The sequence below is a fragment of the Etheostoma spectabile genome, chromosome 18 (assembly GCF_008692095.1).
Source record: "Etheostoma spectabile isolate EspeVRDwgs_2016 chromosome 18, UIUC_Espe_1.0, whole genome shotgun sequence".
Taxonomy (NCBI): domain Eukaryota; kingdom Metazoa; phylum Chordata; class Actinopteri; order Perciformes; family Percidae; genus Etheostoma; species Etheostoma spectabile.
In genome coordinates, this window is record NC_045750.1 from 11,829,954 (window position 1) to 11,844,931 (window position 14,978).

Here is a 14,978-nt window from a genome sequence, read left to right on the forward strand (position 1 = left end):
TCTGAAGACGAGTAGGTTTGACAGTAAGTACAGTGCGTGGACTGGTCGTCTGTAAGGTGGGCTATAGGGTCGTGCCTATGGACAATCCTATCATCGTCCATCGTGATGGTTGACCCCCACGCACCTCCACCCTGTCAGACACACGCTAAGCCTAGCGGAAATTGACAACTGCGTTGGTCTTAAACTAGCAAAGACACTTGTGTTGGGCTTTGAGCGGTGCTGCCCCTAAGTGGAAGCTACTTCCCCCCCTTACATGCAACCTATTTGTAGTGATAGTCTCACTCTCTCCCTGTCAGTACAGTAGCTCGCTCTACCTGGCATGTGGTAAGGTCATGCTCATGCTCTTGAGCGAGAGAGAACAGGCGTTAACGTAGAACACTATCACACTTTCCTTTGTCCCCTCATTTGATTAACTTGGTGGATACTACTGTGTGTGTGTGCATCAATAAGTAAGTCTGATGACGATGTTATGTAGGATTTATGAATGTACGTTAGCAACATTAGGCTAATTCACAAGGGTGCTATTTTATTAATATTGCGCATCTGTTCATGTGCGCTGCGAGAGTTATGTTTGTTTATTGAATTGTTATTCAGTGCAAATATAACCGAGAATGTAGTTTTATCTCAGGAATGATGGTACATTAGGTACATTAGCACATTATTACTGTTACTCTATTAAAGGCAAACGTTCACAAATCATGGAGATCTGATTGAGTCTAGACTTTAAGGCACCGTAGTTCAGTGAAAGTAGGTCAAGTTGTAATGTACTGCCCCTACCAGCGGCAGCATGTAATACTGTCTATTTACAGAGGGCCTTTAAATGTATGTCTGATCAACTGCCAATTTAGGGGACATCGCCCAACCCTACTAGGCTAACCATTCCCTCGTTTTCCTTTCGCCACAATGCGCCACTTGTTCAAAAAAGTACCTTCTCTTTTTCTTTACTTCACCCTCAACAGTTGCTACTGCTGACTCTGCGGCGGGTCTCCTAACAACTTTAAACTGATGTCAGGGACCAGTAATGAAAACTACTCCACCCGCCACTGTGGCTGCTAAACAAGGCAAAGTCACCCACCACTTTGAAAAAGTACCCGCCATTGGCTGGTGGTAGTTTCCCACCACGGACTTCTTTGAATAAAAAGCCACCCATCCAAGAATCTAAGGGAAGCTCGTTTTTTCATCTGGTCTTTAAATATATATCATCTTTGAGTAATAAATACCAGAGTTTGTTTATCACCACAGGATCCCCAGCTAATCTGAAAGGCACTCTTGGTGGACTCTTGATTAGCAACTGAGCAAAAACTGCAGTAGGACATGCAATGAAAATATCTATTAAAAAAAAAAAGAAATACGCTTGTGGGAAACGCAAGTGAACATGATTTTTTAAATACCACAAGTGCATATTTGCAATTTCAAAGGAAATGGAGATTTAAAAAAAGAAAATGTATTTAATAACTTTAACTGGCCTGCCAGTCATCCCAGCACATCTGCCTTCCAATCATTTAATTGTGGAATTATTTAAAATGCTTATTTATTAAAATATGCAATTGGCAACAGGGGCCAGACTCACAGTGGTTACTGCTGGAGCATTATAAATGTGCAGTGCTAGCTCCAGGGGGAAAAAAAGTAACTCCCAGTGCAACGGGTGCATGTAAAGCAGGCACATCGTGGCAGAGGCCATGACTCAGAGCAGATTAGCAGCACAGCTGGGTGAGCTTTGTCCACGATAGGGTCAATGGGAGGTTTGTTGATCTACTCTTCTAAAGGACAACTAATCAAAGGAGCAGTGAGCAGTGCAAGAGGAAGTTTTCAGAGGGCAGCATGATACACTGATGATATATTGTTTGTTATTGAAATATTTGTCCTGAGTCTTCTAGTTACCAAGAAACACAAAGGAACTTGATGTCCCCACAATGCACCTGTATCACAGTAAAACATTTTCCCTGCAAACTATCTTGCTACCACGTCCAATCACACTAAACGCCCTCTTCTCCATAACTCTTAATTTTTAAGTAAAAAAATGAAGAATTTCTGCTTCACATTCATAAAGTTGATGTATTTTGGCCAAATGCAACCACAGTCTTCCATTACTAAGTAACACTGCATTAGTATGTCAGGCGGTAGTCGGTACGTACCACTCCCAAACTCGAAGACTCTTGTCGTCCGACGTGCTGACAAAACGACGGTTCTCATCCACAAAGGTGATGGTGTTGACGGCTCCCAGGTGACGGTCGTACTCCTGAACCACCTCACCTGTCCTGATGTCCCACTGACAGAGACGCAAGGCGCAGAGAGCAAAACAGACGCGGTAAACACATTTATCTCAGACAAGTCGACACTAAATAAAATGCACTTACAAAATCCCATCAAACTAGTTTCAATGCACAATTCCATTTCTCTTGTTGTGTAGCGACAACTTTTCTCACCGTAGAGAAAAACATCTTAGAGAAAGTCATGTGGTGGGGCTGTGGGAGACTTACTGAGGAGCAGTTTTAAAATTGTGCTAACGCAGTGAAATGGCTTAACTGCAGTGGTGTGGTGACAGCGATTAGCTATCAAACAGGCCTTAATCTTGAACTTAAAAAAAACAAAAACATTACTCACACATTACAATGTAAAGGAGAGACAACCACATAGATACAGCCCCCAGGCAAGAAACAGATAGGGCGTATTTCTGTCCAAACACATTTTTACATCCAATTCTATTTATGCTCTTTTTTTGATTTTTTAATCTTAGCCTTCAGCTGCTCACAGGAGCAGCCATCTGTTCTCAAAACCCAGAAGAGAGCTGCATGATTACATACCAACCCTGGTTATTGTGCCAGATATTGTTATTGTGACTACCGTTCATCTGAACAATTAGGGGACACACTTTGTGCTAAATTTTGACATATTTTTAATACATGAACCAAAACTAAACAGTTCCATATTAGTCATTCCCAACCCCCATTTTTATGAAGTGTGGAAAATCATATTTCCAAATCAGATGACAATTTATTGAGATAAAAATTCAAACTTTTAGTCTGTAGAGGTTCAGGGTAACTTGTTCTGTAAACTCATTACATGATTGTGCGATATCGTTGTTACAGATTTCCTACTTTTATCACCGATTGCTCCATTTGCTTCTCTTCTACCCTAATGCAACCCATGATTAATGATTGCTCTGGTCCTGTCAGCCACTGAACCTCTAGCCACGCGCACACAAATACACACACCAGCACCGGAAGAGGAGATGGGATTGTATTTCATGTTCCAGTGGGCAAAGGGGTATACACAGAAATTCATGTGTGCATCTGCTTGGTCAACTGGGAAATACAGTTGAAGTGAGAGTGGGAGCGGAGTTGAATTGCTTGCAATGCAGCACGCAAACTTTACCTGAACAATCTTCTTATCCGACATGCCGGCCACAAAAAGGCTCTGTTTGTCCTCGTCTGGGTTGAACTTGACGCAGTACGGTACCTTCCTGTTGGTGAAGCGGGAGATACATTGGCCTGTGGAGGGAGGGTTAAAAAATGAAAGTCAGAGCTCCAGAATAATCCACAGTGGCTTTTAAGAGAGGTACTGAAGTTTCCATCCACTTGTCAATCGAATTACCTGAAGTCCGGTAACACAATTCAAGCGACAATTAAAGCTGCTGGAAGTGTGTTTCCATCAAACGGCTTTAAAGTGAATAAAAACCTGTGCGTAATGATGTCACATGCTGTTTTGCGGTCAAATTAGTATGTTGAATTGATTTAAGACATTTTATGGTGTTTCCATTTATTTTTGCACAACATTCAAGCTCACATTTGTGAATAAAGTTTTGGCCAGTGACGACACTATAACACATTGCTATGATGATTCAGATGCACGTAAATGCCGGACGACAACAGAGACGACCTGTGGTGTGGGTACGAGAGCGCTGGATACAGTTCTGGGAGATCGTGGTTTTAGAGACACTTAACGGAAACCCTTTGATTGAAGCATTTTTTCAACAAACTGGCTACATGCATGATTAGATATGCATGAGTGGTAGGCGGAATGTTTGCAGTCAGCAAGACCACCGTGTGTTGCGGTGCATGCAATACCAAGCGAACAAGGATGATGCGAAGGTATATATAGGCTACCTTCCTGGAGTGGATGAGGCACATGAGATCTTGTTGCGTAACTCCACAGCGCACATTGTGTCACAAGTGTTTGGCACAATATAAAAAGGACTCACGCCCCGCGATTAGATCACCTTGCAGAAGACTGCAGGGATTTTTTGAATAGTAAGAGCTGGCCATCACTCGTACTGCGGTAGACGGTCGTTGCATCTTAAGGCATATTAGCGTCGGCACACCCGGTAGTGCGCATTGGTCTTCGCTACTTCTGACCTGGGCGCCGGTTTAAACATAAAATAACCTCATAATCAATAATAATCAATAATCAAAATTCATTATTTAATTGGCAAATAACGTTTCCATCAGAGTTTATGGCATAAGCTGTATATCGATCAAGAGAAGATCCAATCAGACCGAATGTATACATTTTAGTATTCATAAAATTCAATCAAATTTCACTGTTTCTACAAGCCATTTTTCATTCAATATCACTTCATTCGCATAAAAACGTGTGGATCAAAACATAGCTACAGACAGCAACTTTCAATCCTGTATGGTCTGTCCCTGCCGGCAGCGACAGCTCAGCCGTAGCACAGACATTTCTGTGTTTTTGTTGTTGTTATTCAGCAGGGATAAAACAGCACAGGAATGACGCTACCACCACTGCTAGAGCTGAGAGAACAGGAAATTGGAAATGACACCAAGAGGCCCTTAAGATAAGAAATAGAGGCTTTTCACCAACATAATTTCTGTGTTACACTCAGTGTCAAATATAGAATAAAATACTAAAATGACCCCCAACGCACCACTGATATGTTCAGCTGTAGAAAAGGAACAGTTGAAATGTACACAATCCCACAACAACTGATGGGAACACACTATCACTGTGTAGTAACGTAACTCTAACAGAAGTATTTGGATGATGTGGCTCCAAAGGGCATCCTATTACAACAAGTGGGGGATTTAACTCTTTTCTGCCCTCTGCTGGATTGGCAATCTTGAGTTAAGAGAGGTGGAAATTTAGATGGATGGGGAAAGATAACAGGGAAACACCACCAGTGACACGAGGGACCCTACATTGTTCTTCGTGAGCCCTACAGGATCAGAATCCCACAAAGACCGCGTCAGAGATACTGATAACATTTCCGAGGACATAGTTTGTAGTGCTGTGCTACAATGTTTCAGGTCAATTTTGCAACTAATGTTGACTTGACTTCTGTATTAACAGAATACGGGATTCCCACAGATACAACCATCTGCAGGAAATTTACAACTAACCGTCATTTTTATTATTGATTTGTCTGCAGATATTTTTTTTCTATGAAGTGTCATAAAATAGTGGGAAAAATGTCCGTCACAATTTCCCTTAAACCCAATGTTGCTTGTTTCATCTGACCAACAGTCCAAATCCAAAAATATTCAGTTCATCATCACCAAAGACAAAAAACAAAACAAAGCAAGTCTGAGAAGCTGGAAACTAGGGAATGTGTAGTTTAGCTTGAAACACGGTTCACTGATTAAACAATCATTAAAACGGAGGAAAGCGGGTCTGCAACAATTAACAAATTGGCTAAAACTTATTTTTGACCTTCCAGAAACATTCTCTGCAAGTTCTGCAGAGTGTGTTGACATCAGTGTGGTAGAGCATACCTGTCTCAGTGTCCCAGAGTTTGAGGTAGCGGTCATAGGCAGCGCTGAGGAACTGGGTCCCAGTGTTGTTGAAACAAATGTCTCGCACTGCTTTGCTGTGACCTAACATAACCAGAGGAAAGGTACACATATATTACAAAAAAAAATACACTAGACAAATTCCCTACTCTTGCTACCACGTTACCCAGCTGCCTTCAATTGAAACCCAATTCATTTGAGGAATATAAAAATCGGTTAAGGGAAATAAGGGATGTTGAGGGAAATGGAATTTTTAAATGAGCTTGGAAAGAAAAAACATTACATGCTCCATCTGTCTTTTCAACTGTTTTCCACCTTCTTTTATTCTCTTCCTAATCCCAATCTATGCAACCCCTTTGGCAATCGCTCATGCAGTGCAGGTGTTGCGATGTCTCTGTGGGCTCAGCGCAAGCAGACACCTCCCTTGTTAAAACTGTCTTTTATCAGGTCCACACGGTTTCCACAGCGATAACAGAGCCCACTCAGACTAAGCGCCTGCTTTCTTGCTCTAATCGACTTGCTGGCAAACCAAAGGCAATGGCTTTACTGCAGAAAACCTTGTTTGTGTGTGTGTGTTTTTGTTTGTGTGTATGCGTGCATGTGTGAGATGGTTTTACAAACACCCAATGGATTGTAAATCTGATAAACAGAGCCTTTAGTCCACCTCCTGTCCTCGCTCTGAACCATTATGTCAACAGCCACACACACAGATACACTAACTACTGAAAGCAGGGTACACGTCATCAAATATACCCTTTGTCCCAGTCTGCATTCAGAGACATAATATGCATTCTCATTCACACATCCACCAAGCTATTGTAACTGTTCTTTCTTACTTGATAATTCAGACAAGCTACATGTGCAGATAAACAACAATGGTGTGCAGTTTCATGAAATGGTTTACAGATAACGCACAACATTGCTACAAAGAGGCCCTAAAATGCTCTCCACAATGTAGCCGTACACATCTAACACTCCAACACTCCTCTACTGAAAAACATAATTATCATCATCTGCATCTCTGCTGCTTCTCCAACTCATAAACCCCTCAGCCAGTCACTCTGTCAGTTGATTCCCCCCTAAACTCTCTTCCTGTACGCCAGCTCCTCTCCGTGTCTTGTGCCCCCCCTTGGCCCCTGGGCTGCTGAATTATGCATATTCTGTGAAGGAGCTGACAGGCAGAACCACGGCTGCAAACAATCACTATTCAGGCAGCGTGCTGTCTCTGGAAAGAGTGTAAGAGTGACCTGTACACATTAGCCAAAATCCCCCACCCCCCACCCGCCCATCTCACACACACACACACACACACACACACACACACACACACACACACACACACACACACACTTTCTGTCACTGATCAGCAGACGAGTCTCCAGTAATGCTGAGCTCCCAGCATGTCACTACTGTGTGTATTTCCCAAACTACTGAAAGCATTTCACACCTCAACAATTTCATGTCAGCATGCTTGCTTATGACCCATTGTATATAAAATGTTATACTTTGTAAGATACAGTACATACATAAAAATTAATGATTAACATTTATCATATCAAAACATAAGATCACTTACCAATAAATGTCCGTATACACCTCCTCTCGCCGTACACTTCCCACAGCTGTGGAGAGAAGGAGATTAAACTAGTGGACACAGGTTTGTGGTTCCACAACACTACATTAAAGCAAGCCAGCAGAAAAAGGTTAGCTTTGAATTTTCTCCAAAGCACAATAAAATAGAACATTAAAACATTCAAACTCATAGCTGACAACATTTCCAGCCAATCATAAAGTGATTAAACTAAATCTTTGAAAAACACAGAACAAGTATGCCTATAATCATTGCTCTTGCAAGTTTTTTATTTATTTATTTTATAAATGGCACCACAATAGGATTATTTACCTTGATCTTACAGTCCATGGAGGAAGAGAGCAGAAGATGACCTGAGCTAGGAAATAGTCTGATAGCACTGACACCCTGAAAACATAAAGGAGAAATTGATATGTATACCATAGTTCTCCTTACCATGCACATGCTAATCATTACTACAGGTCCAAGCACCAATGCACATTAAATCTTGCACAGTTGAACTAGAACAGGCAGAGAGAGGAAGCGAGGCACAATCTCTAAGCTCTCACTACAAGAGGAAATATGATGTTTCACAGTGTGAGTGAAAGGAAAAGTATGCTAGTAAACATTTGATTAATATCTAAACATTTGTAAAGACACTCGAAATCATTCAAGTTCACATTTGGCTGTATAGTATGTTATAATTATGCCACAGTTTTGCATATCTTGGCATTTAAGAATCTAAGATATCCATGTGTCTGATTTCCATGTGTGATTGGTGAGACTCTTTTAAAATTGTTACTATTTTTACTCTGGTGTTATATGTACTATAGATTAAAGGAGTGAAAGGAACCGCTAACGACATCTCAATTTTTTTTACTGCTTAATTTAATGAGACCAGGCTATTAATATAAAATCATTTCTTAAGGGGAGACAGCATCTGAACCATAATAACCTAGGCAGATGGAGTGTGTATGCAGACCATGCTGCCTCTGTAGTAGTCATAGAAATTATGACAACTTTGAAGTTACCAAAGTTTCTCCAAAAAAATGCCATAAAACTTTGGTGACACTGTACGGGCCATCCTCTATCTATTATCTCAATGTCAGCACTTCCACGTGCTTATTATCTTTTCAAGCCTCTTTTTATTTCAAATTAGACTCTGAAAGCTGTAACTTCCTGCACAAAGCGCATAGGAGCCAATTTAAAACTTGAGTGATTTCCCTCTCCCTGAAGCACACTGGCAGATCTGAGGCTTGAACCAAATCTTTCTTGGAGTAACTCCGTGTTTGCCGTTATATTTGAATTATGACGATGTTTTTTTGAATGAGACAGAATAATCTTGAATATGTCAGAGACAAGCGACTGGTATACGGGTGTGTTAACATTTCACTCAAAAAGTACCCAGGAGGTTTTTACTGACTGCTTCACAAATTCTTACAATGACTGCATAATGGATTTTTTTCCCTCCATGTATACAGACATCTATGTAACAGTGCTCTCATTTTTCATTTTAGAATAATTCTAAAACAGTATAATACTTAACAGCAGCAAAGTCTGTATAGAGAATATGTGTTAACTGGTACATACACACAGAAACACAACTGATCTATGTCCCTTCCCACTGACCTTGGTGTGTCCAGACCAGACATGAATCTGTTTCTTAGGCAGGTAACACTTGTCGGGAGCATCTGCAGAACGCAGGTTGATGCCCACATCCTGTGGGATGTGAAGGTAGGACCTGCCCTGGTAATCATACATGTCTTTAACTGGGGGGAGAGCAAAAAGATACAACATACCATGTAAAACAATCCTGTAGCATTTGGAAGCACATTTTTAAAGTAGACAGGTCTATCAGCTGACTTTAGTCAACAAGACAGACTGATTTTAGACCAGACTTTTATGCAATATCTGACCTTTGTTCACAATGTACCACACTACGTTATCATATTTAAAGCATTTACTAACTTTCAGTCAAATTTTTAGCCAAACGGTTCTTCAAGAATGAAGGTTAAATCTGTGTGTTAAATCTGGTGTAAAAGAGATACACTACACTCACAATACAAACTATGAATTCAACCAAATTAGTAAATATCTTCACTGAATGTGATAGCCATTCACATGTCTAAATTAATGAGGACCACAGTACCATGGAGAATAGTCTTCTCTTCTGCAGGGGCATCTTCCTCGTTCTTTCCCTTCTTCTGCCTCTTGGCTATGATCTCATCCAGCTCTTTCTGCTCTTCCTGTAAAATAAAATGAATCACAAGCTGATAATTGCCGAACAGGGATACAGTGCCGACGATGGACTGGGCAAACTGTAGACAGTTTTCTGTCCACAGCATGCCCTAACCCTAGCGTAAAGGGGATTACTCGGGGCTACTCTTTCAGTTTTTCTCTAAAATAAAGCAGAGAGGTGTGGGTGGACTCACAGAGCCAACAGATATTGTTTCTGTTTATACTGTGTATATATTGTTTGTTTTGTATGAGTAAGGGCATTGTGAGCAATACGATCCAAAGCAAAATAACTCGTATGTGCCGTCATACCTGGCAAATAAAGCTGATTCTGATTCTTATAAGGCAGACCATAGCCAGCATCATACCAGTCAATTGACCCAACAGTAATCCCTATTGCCTAAACCTGAAGGGTGGTGTGCTACATGTCAAGTAGTAACTTAAAGTTGGTTAATTAGGATGAGGCGACAATCTCAACCACAATATTTGTGTATTATATTGAACAAAGCAATATTACCTCTGATGGTTTGGCCCCATCTTTCTCGTCTATATATTTTGCCCATGGTCCAAGGAAGTTGTCAATCTCTCCTGCTTCTCCACCTTTGATCTTTTTCCTTTTCTCTGACTTCTTCTGTCCGCTCTCAAACACAGTTAGTCCTGAAGGAAGAGCCATTAGATATTAGAATTCTGAATTTCCCTAAAACAATATTTCATGCAGCATACAACTTACATACATCTATACAATAAATGCATATAAACACATTAGAGATAAACTATGATAGAGGATTACCTTTATTTTTCTCAGCCTCATCCACCGCGCCAATGTAGCTACTACAGGATACCTGGTGGGTGTCAACAGATGGATCTAAAGCATAACCTATCAGCAGAGTGGAGGGAGTTGTAAATTCAGGGTCAATACATTGGCCACATAATTTAAACCTATAACACAGGTCACAGATGAGCTTACCATATGTGGAGAAGGTCCTCCTTTGCTGTTCAAACATGAAGTCGTTGAGGTGAGCAGGTTCTGCATAGCCAGATAACATGTTCCTGGGTGCAGCCATCTGCTGGCTTTTAAATGGGTTTATTGGCCCAAACTAATTAGGAAGAAATACAAAATAATTTAACACTAAAATTAAACTTCAACGGACCCCTTCAAGGAACTACTATCTTGCATCTTGCATACTATCTCCTTAAAAGCACGACTTCCATAACAACAGACTTTCTGATTTACGTAACAATAGATGGATAAGTAAGTAAGTAAGTAAGTAAGTAAATATATAAATAAATAAATAAATAGGTAGATCACTATCTTATTTGCAATGGGAAATTACAGCATTATGTCAGCCAAACTACATAAATCATGCAATAGAAAGAAAGGATACCTAAAAAGTCATATTAACTATATATGTTGATAAACATCAAAACCAACAGATATAATTAATGTGATAGTATTTACATTAGAGCTGGTCATATATAATATCATTAAAAATATGATGACATTTGGAGATGTTACATTGTTGACACACACAAAAGGTTTGAGATTAAAATAATTTGTAATGTGTGTAGGCATTCAGTGTTTCATTTCACTAAATTAGAAGCCTTCTAAACCAGGAAAAGACAACAGACACAAACATACTGAAATCTAGTCTCATTTGGTGTATTAAACGTGCTCTAGATGTCATATATTTATTCTAACACTTACCTCTGGTGCAAACATGGTCTCAAATGTCGGGTTGTAGGTGACTTCTTTCAATGAGGGGTCCAGGTGTGTACCTGTCTCAACTGCCTCCTAAAGTGAAGATGTACAGATCAGCGAACGGAACCTCACTGTTTGACTCGAAATACAATATCAAACTGCTGTTTGGTGTATCAGATCCCATCAGTTTCCCGCTAACTGCTAACTATAACGTTACTAGTTTTATTCGGTAACGTTAACAACAATTATTAACTCTACCCACTAAATAATTACGTATTCTGTATTTACCTTTATCAAGTGAAACTATATGTCTCTTTATGATATTTCAGCATAGTGCAATTGGTAGTATCCAAGCTTAACAATAACGTTAGCTAGCTAGCTTGGTTAGCTTACTTTAACGGCGACCTCGGGAGCAGAATTCAGAACAGCCACGGACATCGTGGGTACAGACTTCAGAGGTTTAAGGTGAGCCATAGCGTCCGGGTCCGCTAGGTCCACTTTCACAACATCTGTATTCAAATTCGACTCATTTTCTGAATCAGAATCGCTACCGTACGAAACGAGGGAAGCCACGGTGGCAGACATCTTGGATGTTGTGAATTCGCCGGAAGCAGGAGGGCGTTGCTTCCGTTATCATATTTTGTTATTATTAAATTTTATTTATGCCTTTTTATATTTACTATTTACTGTTTTTATTTTATATATGTAAAAGAAACACAGTAAATAGTATATATATATAATATGCATTACAGTTATCACTGTTTTGTGACATTTTTATTTTAAAATGCTCGCTGCTGCCATAAACCCATCGATATCCTATCTTTGACCTTTGTAATGTATTTAGTCAATAGGATATCATCAAGTCATTGCGCAGGAGTTCGATTAATTGTGTAAGGATATGTTTTATGTACAGAGAGGGTTAAAATAATAAAATCAATCACATCTCTGAAATGGATTGGACAGCCCAAAAATGACAGTGAGATAACTAGCCACTACTGCGACCGCGCACGTTAGCCGCGAGCCTCCCACGAGCACAGCAGCAGTTGCGTGGAACGCTTTCTCGCGCCCCAACAATAGAGTGGTAAGTACCATTATCACCGATTATAATGGGGGCATTTTCTTGCGAAAAAACATAATTTCACGCACGTTACGTTGGAGAGAAAATCTTTGTCGCAAATGAGTAAAACTGACTGATATTTTTTTGTTATGAAACCTGCTGTTAGCTTGACCGGACCAGGTTTGATGCCAATTCCACAAATACTACCCTGAGATTCCCTTTGGAAAAAAGTGCCTGGATTCTTCTCCGCCGCCGCCTCTTCCACCAGGAGTACATTTGATATCAAAGACAGTACAATCATGGATACGACCCGGGGATTTAAATTATTGGACACGGTGGCATGCTCTGCTGCTCGTTAAGGATGGGAAGAAAATAAGAGGAATTGTAACATACGTATCAGGTAATTATTTGAACGCTTTGTACTGAAGTCGCATTTTTTTACTTTAAAATGTGACTTTAGTAACGTTAACGTTATCGCATCTCAGCATAGCAGCAACAAACTGCCTTAAAACCGAGTCACCATGTTGTAACATTATACTTAAACTGGAGCTGCTTGACTAATAACGGTCTTGGTAATTCAACACTGTCTGGCCATCTCAGAGTACCACTAACCCAGTACACAGGTGACTAATGTGGCAGCGTTGACAACGTTAGTACTCCAAAGTGGTCGAAACCCTCAAAGGACCAATAGTATATTACATATTAAATAAATAAACGCTAAATTTGTAACGGGACCGCGTGAAGGGTGATGAATTGCAAAGCTCCACATCTGCAGGAGCTCCCGCAGTAGCGTCATGACATCCATCCAGTCTAAGGAACATCATGTTAGTGAGAAACCGGAGAGCAAATATTTGTCCTGTACATTTTTAACGTTATAGTACATGCCGCATATCTCATTTTCACGTTTTTCTTTTCGTCATTGGGTTGTGGAGTTTAATGTTGGTACCGTATGATTAGACAAACCGCTGGCAGCCGCACGACGTAATTTTAATTTTCCCACTAGAATGCCTTGACTTGCCTCGGAGAGATAGGGACTGGGATCTATTCCAGCCAGCTTGGTTTGCAGTCATGGGGGATGGTAGCCTTTAGCCCAGTGGAAATCATGCTTTGTGAAATTTGAAACCTTCTTTGTACTACTTTTAAGTGTAGCAAGAAAAGTGGGCATGATGATCAGTGTTTTGGATGTTGTGATCGGCTTTCATAGTAATAGCTTGAAGATATTCGTTGCATTACGTGATGCCAGCTTGTGGGCTCACATTGAACTGACCATCTTTTCTGTAGCTTGTCCCTTAAACCAAACCAAGGATAGAGTCTGAGGATGCTGCAGGAAACACTTTTGTCTTCGCAGAAGCAAACAACATATTTCGTACCTTGCCGCTCAAAAATAGAGTAGACCTAGTAAAGTAAAAGCAGCCCGTTGTGGAAATGTGTGTTTAGATCTGTGGTTGGTGATGAATGAAACAGCAGCAGAGCCATTGATAAAAGTTTATGCACGCTGCTGTGCCTGCTGCTTTTGACAGTAGAAGAGTGGAGTCAGTGTGTGCCTCTGATGTATTAAAATGACATTGATAATACACAAGAGACACAAAGCAGGGCTGAATGAGGCTGTATTAGTGACTGCATGTGATGTGTATGAGCTGAAGGATTTTACTTATTTCATTAGTTTATAAAGAGGTTAAAAAATAATTTCCCTAGGTCAGTTCAGATCAGATCTTTATTGTCTCTCAAGAAGAAATTCTTTAGGCATAGACACCATGTCAATATCAACAAACAGAAAGAGAGCTGCTAGATTATTTATGTTGAAAATGTGAAAGCAGCTCTGACTCCTGGCATTCAAACTGTCACGTTACTGAGTGGAAGCTATAGACTAAGTTTCACACCAGCTCAGAGGAAGCATGTATGTGCATAAACAATTGCCATATTGACCCTAATTTAAATTTTCCGTCAAGCTATAATCCAGTGCCTAAAATGACATTTCTTGAACCAGTGGTCAAATTCACCCTCGCTCAGCTCTGAGTGGATGTCTGCTGAAGTATGCCTGCTGTGGCCTCAAATCACTGACTGCTACTGTTTTGTTTGAGGCAAGTTCTTATCCAAGTGGGTTACCTCCTGGGGTTTTGTTATTTTACGTGGTATTTTTAAGCTCACAGGGAAACAGACGGTGAAAAGTAGGAAAGTTGAAACTTCTATCCACATAACCTGCTCTTCGATACATAAATATAAATGGATTTTGGTTTATCCAACAAATGCCTTTACCTACAGGTGGGTTTTCAAAATAGAGCTGCACATATTGCCATGTTTTTATCGTATGCTGTTTTTGAACTCTTTGCTGTGAGGGATGACATTCCTGCACAGTTAGCAGATCTCATGTTTTTCTCTATTTCAGAGGCCCTCGCGATAGAAGAGCTTTGGCATACTCCTGCTGAGACGTTTGGACCTCTCTTAGTTGTTGACATTGCTCTGATCCTCTGCTAGTCTTTGGCTTTCTCATGCTAGCAAGAATAATATCTTAACTTTCTGTTGCTCACCTGTGTTATATTCCACATAGGTGGAGAACGGAGCACACACAGAGTAACATAGGGCATAATGAAAGAGTGTGTTGAAAGAAAAAAAGGAAAAGTGTGTGTGTGTGTGTGTGTGTGTGTGTGTGTGTGTGTGTGTGTGTGT

General features: G+C 40.4%; 2 protein-coding genes across 9 annotated transcripts in view; one reads left to right on the forward strand and one right to left on the reverse strand.

The window, feature by feature from the left end:
- cdc40 (cell division cycle 40 homolog (S. cerevisiae)) overlaps positions 1-11,871 on the reverse strand; it is an 18,399-nt gene extending 6,528 nt beyond the window's left edge. The window contains exons 1-12 of the mRNA XM_032542811.1: positions 11,648-11,871; positions 11,261-11,347; positions 10,523-10,652; positions 10,346-10,432; positions 10,073-10,212; positions 9,470-9,566; positions 8,950-9,089; positions 7,654-7,728; positions 7,327-7,372; positions 5,733-5,834; positions 3,376-3,491; positions 2,136-2,269 (exon numbers count right to left, since the gene is read on the reverse strand). Coding sequence (XP_032398702.1) covers positions 2,136-2,269; positions 3,376-3,491; positions 5,733-5,834; positions 7,327-7,372; positions 7,654-7,728; positions 8,950-9,089; positions 9,470-9,566; positions 10,073-10,212; positions 10,346-10,432; positions 10,523-10,652; positions 11,261-11,347; positions 11,648-11,839 — 1,346 coding nt within the window. The 5' untranslated portion in view covers positions 11,840-11,871. The remainder of the gene's footprint in view (positions 1-2,135; positions 2,270-3,375; positions 3,492-5,732; positions 5,835-7,326; positions 7,373-7,653; positions 7,729-8,949; positions 9,090-9,469; positions 9,567-10,072; positions 10,213-10,345; positions 10,433-10,522; positions 10,653-11,260; positions 11,348-11,647) is intronic.
- A 378-nt stretch (positions 11,872-12,249) lies between these two features.
- wasf1 (WASP family member 1) overlaps positions 12,250-14,978 on the forward strand; it is a 55,844-nt gene continuing 53,115 nt past the window's right edge. For 6 of the 8 annotated variants that reach the window (XM_032542531.1, XM_032542536.1, XM_032542534.1 and 3 more), the window contains exons 1-2: positions 12,250-12,335; positions 12,478-12,711. The gene's annotated coding sequence lies outside the window, so the exon portion shown is untranslated. Of the gene's footprint in view, positions 12,336-12,358; positions 12,712-14,978 lie in introns of those variants that run through there. The other 2 variants (XM_032542533.1, XM_032542532.1) reach the window with 2 other exon arrangements.